At 38.4% G+C, this 17,525-nt stretch overlaps 1 protein-coding gene across 6 annotated transcripts in view; it reads left to right on the top strand.

Moving 5' to 3' along the window:
- Window positions 1-17,525, top strand: part of PDS5B (PDS5 cohesin associated factor B) — a 103,784-nt gene that overhangs the window by 33,355 nt on the left and 52,904 nt on the right. For all 6 annotated transcript variants that reach the window (XM_032678997.1, XM_032678999.1, XM_032679001.1 and 3 more), the window contains 3 exons: window positions 2,190-2,270; window positions 4,336-4,476; window positions 16,076-16,191. In XM_032678997.1, coding sequence (XP_032534888.1) covers window positions 2,190-2,270; window positions 4,336-4,476; window positions 16,076-16,191 — 338 coding nt within the window. The remainder of the gene's footprint in view (window positions 1-2,189; window positions 2,271-4,335; window positions 4,477-16,075; window positions 16,192-17,525) is intronic.

The raw sequence follows: 17,525 nt of genomic DNA, 5'->3' as shown, positions 1-17,525 counted from the left end.
TTGCTCTTGTTTCATTTCAACTAAGGCAGTGCCACTTTTCTTGTTTTCTTCTTTATCTTGAAGCTGGAAATGAGAAGAAAACTTTATCATGTGCTTTTAAGACTTCTTTATATTGTTATTTTCAGAAGGTTGGGCCTGTGGATATTTGATGGTCGTGACTGTTGGCACAATTAAATCAAGTATGTGAGGCATGAAAAAATAGGTAACATTCCTTAGCCAGTTGTGCTCTAGACTGTTTTCCTCTTTGAAGGTTTTTTTGGATAGAATGCATTGCAAATATCTACTTCCAGCATTTATCTTGGGAAGCATTACGTTCTGAAGTGAACTGATGTGTGAAAGACACAAGCTAAAACTGTAATTAATGTGAATCAAAACAGATCTGCCTTTTGGAACTCTACTGTGCTAGGTCTGCTGTTTAGACTTGTTTTATATGTAAATCGGATCTTGCTCATGATCCAGAGTTCCCTCTTACCCAGGTGAAGTAATTTTCTTTGTTTTGATGAAGGTAAACTGTGAAGTCAAGAAGGATCAGAACAAGAATTGAAAGTGGTGTACATTTCTTGTTATAGATATTTGTGCCTTTTATTTCCTGAGCAGTTACCGCTCTAGCTGAATAACGTAAAACAAAAGCTGTGGGTGGAAGTGCCTTTTTTTTTCTTTCTTTTTTTTTCCTCACAATGATAAAGAGAAATCCAGCATGCAGAGCCTTCTCTTTTCTGGGACATGGAACAGCTGTACAATTTTGTAAAAAGACTGTCAATTACCCTCATATCTTGATTAGAATAAGGGAAGAGGAATTACAAGGATGCTAGTATTTTATGTAAGCATTGAGTATCCTTGGGATACTCAAGAATTGTGATTTTTAGTCACCTTCTGTAGTGGCTCTGAGTAAAACAGATATTTGAGGCATGAATCCTTGTAGTCTTTTGACTTCAATCACCTGACTTAATTCTATCAGTAGGCAGGTCAAAGACTTTTTTATCTTATATTATCAGAAAATGTTAATCTGTTCCCACTGCTGTTTAGAAGCCTATGGTTCTACAGCGTTTTTTAAATTTCAGTCAGTATTCTCCATCTCTCTTGCAAATCTTTTTTTTTTGTTTTCCATTTGGACAATTATAAAGAACCAAACATACACAGGTAAAGAAATACCCTTGTGTGGTAGTGCATCTTGTGTTTGCTTTTTATTATGCTAAAATGAAGTTTTCTTGCTTTTATGGATGAGGCATATTTAAAAAAAACCAACCAAAACCTGCCCTTTTTTACTGTTGCCTTGTAAATTGAATATGCTGGGGTTTTTTAAATTGCAAAGCTGAATAAAAATTGTGGGAACTACATTTTGTTAGAGACTTTTAGCTATTAAAATACTATATATTCTTGTGTATTGGAGACTTTTCCTTCTTCTGTGTATTAATCAACTCTGCAGTGGTGCCGCAAGGGCTGAATTGTATTTTCATCCGAAAATTTTTGGAAAATAATTGTGATATAGAAATTGGAGAAAGGATGTAGCAACTAGAGCATGGAGAATGTGTGCTGGGAAAGGAAGGAAACAATGATAAAGCAATAACCCAATTAGAGAAATGGAGAGATTGGAATGTTGGGGAGGGGGGTCTGTTTTCTAAATATTTTATGTTAGCTTCTTTACATTTTATTCTTCACCCTTTCTGCTCATGAACTAAAATTCTAGGGTTTTTTTCTTTGCTATCTCAGACAACAGGCTAAGAATCTTTGCATGGTACAATGAAGAGACTGCGATGGTGGTTCACAGGTGACTGCTTGATACAAGGACAGAATCGTACTTTCTGCCACAATCTGTTCAGAATCTTTCTTTTTTAGTGACTCTGAATGTTGCTTTATATTACTTTCCTGTTTTTGGGGAAACTGGTAAGGAGGAGCTGTTAAATATAGGCACTGACTTCAGTGAGCATCAGTCTTAGATGTGCAACTAAAAGTAAGCCCTCATTTACCAGGAAGAGGTTTTCTCTTGGTAATGTCAGTGAAGACTACTAAGCTTTGTTTGGAATGGCTTTGTTTTTCTATTTTATCTTTACTTCTGAAAGTATAAAAAGAACAGGTTATTGCTTTAGTGCATTTACCAGTACATGTCAGCTTTAAATTCTGGGATTTATTTTTAGGATTAATGCATGTGCTTAAAAAATTTCTGTTTTGTTTATTTTTTTTCTTCTCAGAATCTAAACAAGCAAGCCTATGATTTGGCAAAGGCTTTACTAAAGAGGACAGCACAAGCCATTGAACCATACATTACTAATGTAAGTGAAGACTGCAGACAAATATGGAAATTATTTTTTTTAACTGAGGCTGTATTATAAAAAAGAATGAATTGCAACTTTTTTACAGACTCTCAATTTTATTTGAAAGGAATTATTGTATCAATGAAGCACTGCGTAACCTGTCCTTTCGAATCTAATTCTTTACTGTATATAATCTACTAAGCCTATAATAATTTGATTTGTGAATGCAATGGTTAGTTTACTTTCTACTGTTTTAGAAGACCTTGAAAGTCAATCCTTAGAGTGACTGGAAGACCAAATGTATTTATAGTATAGTTCTGATAAAAATTTATAAACACATTGTTTGTGTGGCAAAATTCTCCTTTAGTGAGGAGATGAGACTATTTAGAAGCTGAGAGAAGTGAAGATAGAGCAATATTGTAATGCTGTTATTACATGAGTGGGAATAGAAAACAATCTAAGAATAGGTAGTAGGGAAGAAAACTGAGTGCATAGAGAATTGTAGCCAAGTTGAGTGTAGACATCATTGCCACTGTAATAGAAATGGATAAGGGGAAGTAAGATCAGACAGGATTATGCTCTAACTTAAGTGCACAATAGAAAAGACTATTTCTTTTTTAGTAGTTGAGGATTTAGCAGGTCTCATGACATCTATCCAAAACCTCAGGAGCTTGAAGACAATAGCAAATCTTCACTACTTTCTATTGCTTTCAGACTTATAATGTTGTGGTACTTGGAAAGTGGTACCTCCTAAGATTTTAGAAAATCTTCAGTGAAAACTCTTACTTCTAACCTGCTATTTGGGAAGGTGTTGTTGTGTGTGTTTTTAATGTTCATCTGTAAGGTTAGATTACAAACTGGGTGACATTTTGTGAGCTTTAAGGAAGTCTAAAAGTCAATAAGTCAATAAGAATCTTCTATTCATGGAAAGAAGGTACATGGCATCTTCTGTGTCTTTGTTTCCCGTGAGTGAGAAATACCTGTTCTGAAAATTTTCTTTCTTCAAACACATGAAAAACACAGTAACAGTTACTTGCCTAAACAGGAATAGATACATTTCAGGCAACTATGTATCCAGAAAAGCAAATGTTTCTGGAAGACAGTCTTTAACTGCTCATGAAACGCACTTTTCTATTATTTTCTAGTCATTACTTGCGTGAACTGTTGACTTTTTCTACTGCATCACTTGTTGGGGGGTTCATTCTATAACTTCAGAAACTGGTCGCTTCGAGTTTTTAGTTCTTTATTGATATGATTAACTTTGTCAAGTACAGAGTGTTGTGATGTTTGTCTGTCTCGAGTTGGAAGTAGAAACCTGAAGTGCCAGTTAAACGTGTTTCTGTTGTCTTAGTGGCAGGTGGAAATGGGATAATTTGTTAGGCCACTTGTACTTGGTTTTAAACCCAAAGAGAAGAAGAATCTTCCAAATTATATCCTCCCCCTAATGAGTAGAGGGTAGTATAATTCCTTCTTACCCATCTGAGAAGACATAGTCGAAAGTAGTGTGGAAATTATTTTCTTTATAAGAAGTATGCATTTCCCTCAGACTTGTCAAGTTTACCAAGAAAGAAGAATTGCTTTACAGCTACATTGTGCTGCTTGTAAAACAAATTCTGGAACAGTCAGTTATTAATGCCTGTGCTTTTACTTTCAACTCCTTAACCTGTCAGCTGTTAAATGTAGTAGTTAGCCAGTTGTTTCAGCCTTGTTTTGACTAAATATTAGAATACTTTTGAAGTGACGGTCCTTAATAGTGAAATAACTCTAAATATATCACCATTAAAAAAGATGTGATGCACTCGAACTCCTCTAAAGTTTGTGTTTCTTAATTAATTGGAGGCCTACTGGGGTAACTAAACATCACTTTTAATGTGTTTTCCTCTATGTATAATAATGAATACAAAACAGTGGATATTCTAAGATTTCTACCTTCAGAATTCTGACCTACATGTGCTACCTCCCCTTTTTTATAGTAGTGACATTAATGTTGTAAGATTAAAAGGTAAATTGAGTGGTTGACAAGCATAGATTTGGAAAAGTATCTGTATACACTCTTGTTGATATGTGCTGTTTTATTTTCCAGTTCTTCAATCAGGTCCTCATGCTTGGTAAAACATCAATTAGTGACCTGTCAGAGCATGTGTTTGACTTAATTCTGGAATTATACAATATTGACAGTCACCTCTTACTTTCTGTTCTACCACAACTTGAATTCAAACTTAAGGTAAACACTTCTTATCCTTTCTCTATATTTGAAATGTGTATGCTGTGACTATTGATGTGTTGGGTTTTTTTCTGAGAAGTTCATCAAATTATTTGGCATATAAAACTAATACTTATATGTAAATTATACTTTCTCTGCATTGTTTAAAGGAATACTCATTTATTCCTTAAAGCCCTCAAAAAGCATAATTTAACTTCAGATGTATTAACCTACAGTGCATGTATGCATATATTTAGGATTTGATTGGTAGATTTTTTGGCTTGTATCTTTCAATAACTTCATTTTTGGATGACCTGAAAATTTGACCTGTTTTATTCCTAGGTTTACTGTATTATTTATTGTGAAAGACTTAATATATTGAGTATATATATTGATGTACTAACAATGTTGTCCAAATAGTAGTTCTGCGATAAGTGTAAACAGAGAATTGAAATACATAAAAATGTCCTGTAGTAATTGCTGCAATGACTTTTATGATTTTTCAGGATTATTTCATATGTCTGGAGGATAGCTGGTGCTAGCTATTTTAATGAGTATTTTTCTTTTTGGCTTCCTTTCCAGAGTGTCTCCATCACTTGGAGAAATGCAATACAGTTGGTATTCCCTTTATCCTGCACTACTTTTATTCTGTCATTCTGCAGGGTTTCCGTGGAAGTGGGGACTTTGCTTAGTGTGGTATTACTATGTTTGAAAGTGATCTGTTATTAAACTTGAGGGCTAATGTGTAATTGGTCATTTCTAAATTTGCATGCATTTTTATTATTGAGGACAGAGTTTAGGTTTGTAGCACCTTTGGCCTGTTCTTATTGGAATTTTTATAGTCATAATGGCTTGCTTATGCCTATTATTTTTCCATACTGTTGGTAGGAAGGCATGCTGCCCTTGTTGGATGAGGTTCTTTTAATTACTTTTATGCTTTTATCTTTCCATTCATGTTTCCGGAAGAAGTAGGCTTCAGTTTACTGCTTGCTGTCCGTGTCTTTGAAGTAGACCTTTTTTAACCTTTAATTCCTGTTCTTACAGATGGCAAACAATTATCATTCTCAGTCCAATAAAAGCAGTACTTCTGCAGTTGAAGGTTTTATTCAGGATATTAATCTTAACTGCCTCCACATCCTTTTTCATAGTACGTAATTGCAGTACCTTTCCCATCTTTAGGTCCACTTAAAACTGCAGGTTTTGTCATCCTCCTCCTCCATTGACTCTCATATTTTAATACCGATGTCTTTTTTGAATTAGCAAGTCTAGTAGTAGGTATTGAAGTAAAAGTTTGTGAAGTATATTTAGGTCAAATACATAGTTTCACAGAAACATCCAGTTTTTGTTCTATGAAATATAGCTCTAGAATACACAGTTATGATAACAGCAAGTATTCTGATAGTGCTTATGGGGTAGTGGACCAGTTACTGTATTCCAAGATCTCATATTGCTGCTTTGCGACTAAGGAGATTTATATTACACCTTAGCAGATGATCATAGAATACCAGGTTGGAAGGGACCTAGCTGCTTCTTAAATGTCCAGAATTGGGGAATCTACCATTTCCCTGGGGAAATTATTCCAATGGCTGATTGTTCTCATGGTGATAAATTTTCCCCTTGTGTCCAGTACTGAAGGAAAGCTGTGACTGTCTGAGCAGTTGAGTTGTGGAGATGTGCCAGAATGATCTCATCTTGCATACGCTGAACACACGGAAGGTGATATAGGATCTGTGCTTTCAAAGATCAAGTGAATAATCCTTCTCTGTGTTTTGAAAATTTTCTTTTAACTGGCTTTCAAAGCAGTAAGTGAGAAACAATTTTGGCCAGATGAAGTACACTCATAGTAGACTTATGGAGCAAGACACCAAGTGTCTTGTTCACTTTAAAGCTGAGATGCAAGCTTGGTTTCAGGTGAAACTTGGAAAGCTCTGCATGTGTTTGAATAGAATACAGTATTTTGGATAATTTTAATGAAATTTAATCTGAAAGAAATAAATCAATTTCTTAACGTACTTTTTAAATGTTTTGTTAATAGTTTGAACCATTTTTTCCAAGAGCTGTTCTTTTAAAATTATTTTAACATTGTATAAAAGTCTTTTTGCCTGTAGAAAATGATAAATGGTAGCTTTCGCAGAAATGTTAAACTTTTTTTTTTTTTTTTTTTTTTTACTGACCCTATCATGTAAAGGCTGAAGAACAAAGAAGGTCAACTCAATAGGGCACAGGACTTCAAAATAAATTGGGAAATAACAATTAGGCCTTAGAAAACAATGACGTGATGTGGGATTTCTGGTCCTGCTTTGTTGGAAGTTGTTGAAGTTTCAACAGTATGCTGTTGTTGGCAGATCATGTGCCCAGTATCTCCAACTACCACCCACTTCAACTGATCATCTACAAAGAACTGTAACTTGGCTTAGTGGGAGTTCATGCCCAGGCTTCTGCCGTGAACGTACTTGGCTTATGGTGAATCTGTATTCTGCTTGGGCTTATGAATTCTGTCTGAGGACAGACTGAAATCTGTGAAGTCTGTTGTATGTACACCTGTTTCATGATTGCAAAGGCTGCCCTGCTGCCTTCCATTCTGGTAATACTGAAGAGGAAAAAAAAAAAAGGTGCTCTTGGTCCTGGTTGTTCCAATTTTGAAACCACCTTCTGTTCTTGGAGGATTGGTATTCTTGACTTGAGGGGGCCCGCGTGGTGGCCGCGGGGGTGCCCCTCCCCGGAACCCACATGGCCCAGGGCTGCCCCCGGGCTCATGTGGGGCCGCCCCTGGCAGGGGAAAGGAGAGAGGGAGCTTCGCTGGCGTGGGGTTTGCACCCTCATGAGAAAGGAGAGGGGAAGCCTCGGAGCACACAGAGGTTTGCTGGTCTGGTTTGGGGAGGGGAAGGGTACTGGGCGGGCCGTGGGGTCCTCGGATTGGCAGGTGGGTGGGCGGGGCAGCCCTGCATGAGGTGTCGCAGGTAAGCGGTGCATGGGAAAATATGAGGTAACACGGTGGGGGGAGGATAAGGTCAGGGTGGATAATGGTTTCCTTTGGGGGGCTGGGGGTCTCGGCCGGGCTAGGGCCTTGAGAGGTACTTGAGCCCTGGGTGGGTACAGGGACCAGAACGGTTTTGTTTGTTTGTTTGTTTTTGGCTCACCTGTGGCTACCGCCCAGGTTCGGTATGTTCTGGATATATTCGTTACATCCTGAATGGGTGGTCAGGACAAAGGGTTGTTACTGGGTATTTCCTTGGTATTGAATATAGATAGGTGGCAGAAAAGTAGGAAGTGTAAGACTTTCCCTAATCATTTTAATAGGAATGTAGCCTGTGTACCCCTGTGTGGTTGCGAGCTATGCTGGCGGTGGTACATGCCTTCGGTAGGGTCGCCCATGCCAGACAGGTCAAAACTGTAGGATCAGATACAATACATCCTTGGGCAGGATGAGCTCGTTAACCTTCTGGCAGTCATCCTAGGAGAAGGACAACTCTAATCCCAAACCGGGGCAGATGGAGCTCGCTTAACCCTGGAAGGCCATCCATCTAAGAGAAGGTCACTCTAATCAAACCGACGTACTGCAGACCTCACTGCCACCGTCCAAACTCACTCGGCCCTGGCAGATGAACCTTAGGATTAAAGGGTGGGTTCAGTTCCGCGCATTCTGCATCTCACCTAAAAAATCCATTGCGCAGGCTTGAAGGCTTTACCCACATTCACAAAGCCCTGTAGCGACGGGCGAGGGTCGAAACGGCAGGTGAAAGGTGCACTGGAAGCCGCAGACCCAACCCTGCATGCAGGCGGTTCAGGATATTGGTCATTTGAGACTGACCGGAGATGACAGTCCTCTTGAGGCAGCATCCTGAACGACCAAGCAGCTTTTCAAGGACAGCACTGCTTGCTCCACTCAGAGAGGGGCCTAGAAAAGGTGGCTTAAACAAAGCTCATCTCCACAGTTCACCCGGTTGGTTAACTGCAGGCCAACGGGCATCTTCTACTAATGTGGTCACACAAAGATCAAAAGACAAAGCACACGCCTGCCTCCAGAGGTGTAACCAACTGACTCTAGCATACTGGAACATCAGAACCATGCTTGATTCTGCGAATAGTGGACACCCTGAGCGTCGTTCTGCCCTAACTGCCCACAAACTATCACGTCTCAACATCGACATAGCTGCTCTCAGTGAAGTCTGTCTCCACGAGGAAGGCAACCTTAGAGAACACGGTGCTGGTTACACACTCTTTTGGTCAGGTAAACCTAGAACCCAAAGGCATCTCTCAGGAGTTGGCTTCATGATCAAAAAGTCATTCTGACCGCATTATCTCCCTATGCCTTCCACTATACAACAAGCAACATGTTGTCCTCTTTAGTATATATGCCCCAATTCTCCAAGTTGACGCTGCCGAAAAAGATAAATTTTACACTGACCTGCGCCGCCTTACCACAAAGGTTCCTGCAGATGATAAGATCATTATCCTTGGTGATTTCAATGCCAGAGTAGGAAAGAACTTTGAAACCTGGAAAGGAGTATTAGGCAAGCATGGTGTTCGAAACTGCAACGGTGGTGTTTGCCTTCTGCTAGAATTCTGTGCGGAGCAACAGCTCACCATCACTAATACTATCTTTCAACAGAAAAATAGTCTGAATACAACCTGGATGCATCCTAGATCTAAGCATTGGCATCTCATTGATTATGTCTTGGTGTGACGGAGAGATGTTTGCGATGTCCACCACACCCGTGTGATGCCCAGTGCAGAATGCCAAACAGACCATTGACTTGTGTGCTGCAAACTTAACTTCAATCTTAAGTTCAAACCTAAAAGGAGCAGTATCCCAAGGAGAAGACTCCAAGTTAACAATCTCCAATCAACCACAGTGAGAGACAGATTCCAGGCAAATCTTCAAACTAGGCTCAAAAATCATTCTATAGATCCCTCTCCTGAAACACTCTGGCACCATATTAAAAACAGCATCCAGCAGTCCTCTGAAGAATCCTTAGGGTTCTCCTTCAAGAAGAACAAGGACTGGTTTGATGAAAACAATCAAGAGATCCAGGAATTGTTGAGGAAGAAGAGAACTGCTCATCAAGCACACCTTGCACTGCCTTCTTGTCATGTAAGAAAAGCAACCTTTCACATTACATGCAGCAAGCTCCAACAGAAACTCTGTGACATCCGGAAAAAGTGGTGGATCAATCTAGCTGAAAAAACTCAATTATGTGCAGATACGGGTGATCACAGAGGATTCTATGAGACCCTGAAAACAGCATACGGGCCTACATACCGGGTCCAAAGCCCTCTACTCAGCGCAGATGGTCAAACGCTTCTGACAGATAAAACCTCCATTCTGAATCGTTGGTCTGAACACTTTCACACTCTCTTCAGTACCAACCGTATAGTTGAAGACTCAGCAATTCAGTCCATCTCACAACAACCGGTGAAGAATGAATTGGATATTGCCCCCACTTTGGGAAAAACCCTTAAGGCCATACAGCAGGTGAAAATTGGCAATGCAGCTGGGGTTGATGGAATTCCACCTGAAATCTGGAAACATGGGGGCCTTGCACTCCATGCTAAATTTCACGAGTTTGTGGTGCGCTGTTGGGAACTAGGCGAACTACCATCAGACCTTCGAGATGCTGTCATCATCACTTTGTATAAGAAGAAAGGTATTAAATCAGACTGTTCAAATTACCGTGGTATTACTCTGCTCTCCATTGCTGGCAAAATCCTGGCAAGAATACTTTTGAACAGAGTAATACCCACTATAGCAGAAGGAATTCTACCTGAAAGCCATTGTGGTTTCAGAACCAACAGGAGCACCACAGACATGTATTTGTTCTCAGACAACTGCAAGAGAATGTAGGGAACAGAATAAAGGTCTCTGTGTAACCTTTGTCGACCTCACCAAGACTTTCGATACTGTGAGCAGAAAAAGTGTATGGCAGATTTTGGAACGTTTAGGTTGTCCCCCCAATTTCCTTAAAATGATCATCTCACTTCATGAGGATCAACATGGCCAGGTCAGATATGGCAATGCACTTTCTGAGCCCTTTCTAATTACCAATGGTGTGAAACAAGGCTGCATTCTTGCTCCAACTCTATTCACAATCTTTTTCAGCATGATGCTCCAAAGGGCCACTGCAGACTTCGATGATCAGGACGGTATCTACATTCGATATCATACCGATGGAAGCCTTTTCAACCTCAGGTGACTGAAAGCCCACACTAAGACCTTAAACCATCTTGTCCGGGAGCTGCTCTTGTTGCTGATGACGCCGCCCTTGTTGCCCACACAGAAGCAGCTCTGCAGCGTTTAACATCCTGCTTTGCAGATGCTTCTGAGCTCTTTGGGCTGGAAGTCAGCTTAAAGAAGACAGAAGTTCTCTATCAACCAACACCTCAGGAAGTCTTTCATCATCCCTATATCACCATTGGCCAATCAGTGCTCAAATCAGTCCAACAGTTTAATTAGACAGCCTCATCTCCTTGGATGGTAAGATTGATGGAGAGATAGACAACAGGTTAGCAAAGGCATATAGTGCTTTTGGAAAACTCCATAAAACAGTATGGCATAATAAACACTTGAAGAAAAGTACCAGATCAGTGTTTACAGAGCCATAGTGCTGTCTACTCTTTTATATGGTTCCAAATCATGGGTCATCTACCGCCACCACCTGCATCTCTTAGAACACTTCCATCAACGCTGCCTTCGTACAATCCTAAACATCCACTGGTCAGATTATGTGACCAATACATCTGTTCTAGAGCAAGCAGCAGTCCACAAGTATTGAGGCATGTTGATGAGAACACAGCTGCGTTGGGCAGGACACATCTCAAGGATGAAGGACCACCGCCTCCCTAAGATCTTGCTTTATGGTGAACTTGCCACCGGCTGCCACATGAGAGGAACCCCAAAGAAAAGATACAAGGACTCCCTGAAACAACATCTCAGCCTTGGCCATATTGATCAACATAACTGGTCTACTCTGGCCTCCAATCGGGAGGCCTGGAGACACACCATCTATAACGCTGCTGCTTTCTTTGAGAACGCATGCAGGATCACTCTCAAGGAGAAAAGACAGTGCAGAAAGAATCGTGTCTTGCAGAATATACCACCTAAGGAGTCTTTCTGCTGTGCCTTTTGCAATCGGATATGTCTGTCTAGTGTTGGCCTCATAAGCCACCAGCGTGCCTGTAACAAATGTGGATAAAGCCTTTCCCAGATCTTCGTTTGTGAAGCCTGACCGTGATTCTTGACTTGTTCTTTAGGGATTGTTCCCATGTTTCATCCTAAACTTTGAGTACACAGTCTCACAGTCTAGGTGCTGCGTGTTTCTCTGATAGTGATCCTGGTTTTTTTTAAACTGATTTCTCCTGGTATCAGTAAGTTTACCTCTAGTTGCATATTCTGAATGTGAAACAGAATTTCTGTGTAATATTTTATTTCTTTGCTTCTAAACATTTAGCCTGGAGAGAAGGAGACTCGGGGGGGAACCTTATTGCTCTCTACAACTACCTGAAAGGAGGTTATAGCCAGGTGGGGGTCAGTCTTTTCTCCCAGGTAACAAGTGACAGGACCAGAGAAAATGCCCTCAAGTTCACCAAGGGAGGTTGGATAGTAAGAAAAATTTCTTCACTGAAAGGGTGATCGGGCATTGGAACAGGCTATCCAGGGAAGTGGTGGGATCACCATCTCTGGAAGTTTTCAGGTGTGTGGATGTAATGGTTCAATGGTGAACATGATGGTGCTAGATTAATGTTTGGACTCAATGATCTTGAAGAATTTTTTTCCAACCTTAATGGTTCTATAATCCTATGATTTTTGTGACACATTTGAAAATGAATTGATGGTGTTTTCTCCTAACCACCAGGTGAGCTTCACTGAACCATCTCCACTGCCTTCCAATTAATTGGGCTGCCTTGTTCTCAGCCTCTGTGACTGATGGGAGTTTGAGGATGTGAACAGACATCTATGTGTTTGTAACTCATTAGCTCACAGAATCCAAATCTCTTGCTCTCCGTCTCCCTGAACTTATTTGAACTCTTTATGGCAGGAAACCTGGTTTGTCTTCATGGGTTTAGGGTCTTATGGAAGTTCTAGACTGTCTCTTAGTGTGGGTAAAATCCAAGGGCTTTCCTGGATAAAATAAATTTTTGACCATGTTTAGAGGGGTTAAGAAACTCCTAGTATGGAACTTGTAAAAGAGCTTAAGTGTCTCAGTGACACCATTGAACACATTTACTTTTTTGGATCTAAACGACATGGCCACCTGGTGTTCAAGCACCTTGTCATTTTGCTACAACAGTGAAGGCAAAGGTAAAAGCTTCTCTGCGTGTTGCCCTTCCTTTCCCGCCCAAGTATGCTGAGGCAGTGCAGGAAGTTGAGAGGGGACACATACTCATCTGTAAAAAGTCAGGGGAAGGAGGAGAAACGGTTTGTTCGTACTCATGGTGTTTGTATTCCCAAGCACTATGCAAGTGGAGACCCTGCTTTCCAGGAACTGCCAGGACATCTCCCTGCGAATGGGATGTAGTGAATGAATTCCTCTTTTTGCTGTGTTTGCACACACAACTTTTTCTTTATCTGTCAAACTGTTGTTATCTTGATCCATGGACCTTTTAACGTTCCTTCTTTTCCCTTCCTGTCTTTGTACAGGAGAGGAGAGTGAGAGGCTGGATGGGTGTTTGGCTTTTGTCTGGGGTCAACTCACCACACCTTTATAGATTTTTGTAAAGGAAAGCTCCTGTGTTCTCAGGTGGCAGAACTCTGTTCCTAAGCTCTGTGAAAGCTGTGTCAAATCATAGTTCCTTCTTACCAGTAATTATTATTTTTTACCCGATTTTGGAAAGGAATCTGGGGAATTAGCAGGAGAATGAGCACTAAGATTCACTTAACCTCTTCTGTGAGGGTCAGTCATTTGTACCTGATCTTGGCATTTTAAGGTGGTGTATTTAGAAGATCTAGCACTGACACAGAAGCATTACTGGTTCAGGAAAGAAGTAAAATGTATTATTTGTAGGTCAGCTTGTAAAGGTAACTGATATTTCTTCATTCAGATTTAATATTTGAATTTTAGAAATGTCTGTTGCAGAAAGTGAATAACACTTGAAAGTTGAGGAGAGTTAAAAGCTCATGGAGTATTTGGGAAATAACTGTAATGGGACTTAAGTTTTTATCTTACTGCATTACTAAGCAAATATGATGTAATGAATAAAATCAATAAAATCTTGACTTCTGTTATTGTAGAGCTGCCTTTTTTCCTGGAGATAGTAGTTAAAATTTTTTGCGAATTTCAGGTTATGTGTCCGCTTCTATTCCCAAATCCCTCCAGATCTTTAATGCTGCCTATTCTTTTGGACTCAGTGGTGGTAACAATCTGACTGACTTCAGCTGCTGTTAGTGACAGACCCCAATGTCTCGGCAGAAGAACCAGCTGCCTGTGTCTTGGGAACGTGTATGGGAAACTGAAAATGTCAATGTTCAGTGTCAATTTTTATTGACAGATCATGATGGAACGCTATTAACAGAGTGCTGGATTTAACTAAGAAAGGAGGTGAAGGGTGTGACTCTTCAAGTACACGATGTCTCATAGAATGGAGAAGGATTAAGATTTTTTCAGAGTTTATGATACCATTTTTTCCCTTTCCTCATAAAAAGTGTATAGATTAAAGTAGAATAAAGGACTGTAACAGTGATTCGTTCATTCAGTAAGAAGTAATGATTGATTTTTATTACCTTTTAGGAGCTTATTTAAGAATGTTTCAAGGAGACCAACATCAGGGCACAGATTTAGAAAGTACCAAATATTCTTGGTCCAAAATCACAAAATATTTGTTCCTTCTACAACAGGACTAGAAACACGGTTGTCTTATAATTGGATTAGTGACTGATACAGTAAAGGCTTCTGCAGCTAATTCATTAAGGATATTTTAAGTTTTTGTTGTTATTTTGTGGGCAGTTTTTTGTTTTGTTTGGTTGACTTTTTCCCCCCCTGTGTTTCTGATTGGGGTTTTTATTTGGTTGACTTTTTTCCTATATTCCTGGCTGCGTAAAAATAGGCTTAAATAATGTGTTCCCAACTCTTCCACCCCCCTGCCTTCCTTCCGCTCTCTGGAGTGTCTCGCTGTGGATCTGTGTTGGTTACCTAGAAAAATTCAGAGATGCTTAATATTTTTAATGTTTTATTCATTTAAGCAGGAGTGGATGGGATATGAGTCATGGAGGTTGGACTAATACAGGCTACCAAAAAAAAAGAAAAATTCTTAACCATGAGGCCACAGAATAAGAATTTGTAGTGTAATGGACACTTAATAGCTGAAACTCATCAAGAAAAAATAATATCATTTATGGCAGATTAAGGGGAGGAGGTTGTAGAAGGTTTCCAGTAATGTCAATCTGAATGTTAATTGGAAAAAATTAGTCAAATACAAAAAAAAGTATTAATGGATTTGCTATTAATGCTTCCATTACTTAATAGTAAAGTGTATTTAAAAATGTAATGTAGAAATGTATCAGTGTTAGAAATTACTGCTTCTTGAACTTTTCTTGCTCTACTGCTTTAAATGTTTTACGGATGCTTTTACTGTTCTTAGGATTCTGAATTAAAAGGACATGCTGGCAAACTTTTCAGCCCTCTTATGGTGTTGAATCAGGAGAAATAGTTTGTCTTTAAAACTGTGGTGTTGTATCAAAGAACTCTGACAGCTATATTGTGCTCCTATTTCTTGTTCAAAGATGGTAAAAAAGAACAGTATTTTAAGTCTTTATTACCAGGGAAAAAAAACCAGAAATAATAAGAGATGAATAATATCTAATAAATATCCACTAATTTTAACTACTCCCTTTTCAAAGAATTGTTGCAACTAGTTATGGTTCTTCCCTTTAATAAGCAAAGGAAATAAATTGGTGAACAGTAAGTACATGCTAATTGCACAGATGTTAGTTTACGTTTCTAGACTATGTATTAAGCTTCAAATACTGTTTGTTGTATTAAACAAATGTAATACAAAGCAATGATAATGAAAATACACTGGAGAAGGCCTTGTTTTATCTCTGTTAGTACTAATTTTAAATACGAAAGAAAAGTATGTGTTGTACCTCAGCATTTTTAAAAATAGGCTTAAATACGGGACTAGATCCTGTGGATCTCAGATCTTGGGTACTTAAAACTGTTTTTCTCTAAAAACTGTTATTTTTAAATAATTTTTTTTTTAGTTAAGGACTCTTCTAGAGAACTGTAATCCTTTTATGTGCAGACAAACATTGATTGAGTTTTGTATTATGTTGTATCTGAACCTGTGTAAGCTTGTACATCAGATTTCCTAAGCACAATCTGTAATCTGTATGTAAGGGTTAAAAAGATGCATTTATATATGTATTTTTCGCTAGACTTTGTTCGCACTGGGTTTTTTCCTCTACATTGTTTTTCATTTTGACTGCCTTTATTATTTTGTCCTCTCACAAAAACAGTGAGAGTTTTTTGTCTCAAGATAGGTGTTTGTATACATGAGAAGTCTATTGATCTGTATTTTTGATATTTCTGGAAGTGTATTGGTGTAAAAACTGTACAAACCAGAACTGTATTTTTTGGTTTAGTTTTCTTTTTTAATTTAAAAAAAAAATCTGTTCATTTTCCAGAGCAATGACAATGAAGAACGTCTGCAGGTCGTAAAACTTCTAGCAAAAATGTTTGGGGCAAAGGATTCGGAGTTGGCATCCCAAAACAAACCACTTTGGCAGTGCTACCTGGGAAGGTATATTCTGGCTTAGTTCCCTGTCTAAGGAGGGAAAAGCATTCAATGAAGTCCAGTTCAGGTTGTTTGTTTGGTTGGGTTTTTTTTAAGTGACAGCTAAGTGTGAATTCCTTCTTGCTGCTTTATCTGAAATCTGACAAATAATGCTAAAGCGATTTTAAACATATTTTCTACATCTGTCATTCTCCAGAGTGAGCATTTATAAATCATCCCCTTATAAGTTCATTTTTTTCAACTATCTTTATTGCCATTGTCAAGAAAAATGAATGCTGTATTTTAATTTCTTCAGAAGTGAAAATATTCAATGATAGATTAATTAAAAAACAACATCAAATGACATTTGCAGTATCAGGTGATATTAGAACTGCTTTTGAGGCTTTTATGTACAGTCTTTGTATGCTAGTTTCAATTTTTTTAATTATTAAGGGAACATTAAAAGAACTGTAATATTTACAATGCTGCAAACATACTTAGTCTTTTGTTTTCGAAATATTCTGCCAGTTTGATATAGAAAATATAACTGGAGCTTGTAGTCAGAAGAAACTTTAAGTATGTCTACTATGATGAAAATGTTTTTGATTCTAGTAAATGAGGATAATTTCTAAAATTTAATACAAACACCGTAGTTTATAATGTAGCATTCAATTGTACCAAAACCTGAGTTCTCAAAGAAATGCTACTCTTGAAAGTATAAGAAACTTAATTGAAGGAAGATATTTTGCTTGAAAGTATATAACTATTTAAACATGAATGTCATCAAAAAATACCACATCTCATTCGGCCCAAAGGAAAATACTTCATTGCATTATAATGTGAATACGTGCAGATTGTTCATAATTACTGTTTTCAACTAGTTATGAATCATATAGATGCATTTACTTCTTTCAGGGATTTAACAAAGTTTTAATAGCTGTGTTATTGAAGGAAACGTTCTAAAATCTCTTTATTTTAAAAACATACCTGGCTTTTACTCCAGCAGTTATTCCTTAAAATTTATTTATTTGATAAAGAAGCATTTCAACAGCAACGATGTCCTAAAATTTTGTTTTTAATGTTTTTAAAACGAAGCATTTTGAGGAGAGCTTGAAAATGCATTTTATTTTTCAAAGCACTTGTCCGTAACTAATTGCATCAATAGTTTTATTGCAAAATTACTTATATAAAAAGTAAAAATGAGAAAATACTAGTTTTCAAGCATCAAACTTAATTCAGTGTTTCAAAAGGAAATCTTGTTAAATGACCCATCTCAGAAGAAATTTGTAGTAGACTAGATGTGCATTTGTTTGCTGTCTGTCATACAGTTTAAGAAGGGGACGAATATCACACTTACAAAA

The sequence above is a fragment of the Chiroxiphia lanceolata genome, chromosome 2 (assembly GCF_009829145.1).
Source record: "Chiroxiphia lanceolata isolate bChiLan1 chromosome 2, bChiLan1.pri, whole genome shotgun sequence".
In the NCBI taxonomy this organism is placed as follows: Eukaryota; Metazoa; Chordata; class Aves; order Passeriformes; family Pipridae; genus Chiroxiphia; species Chiroxiphia lanceolata.
The sequence above is the reverse complement of the archived record's forward strand: the minus strand, read 5'-3'. Positions and strand labels throughout refer to the sequence as shown.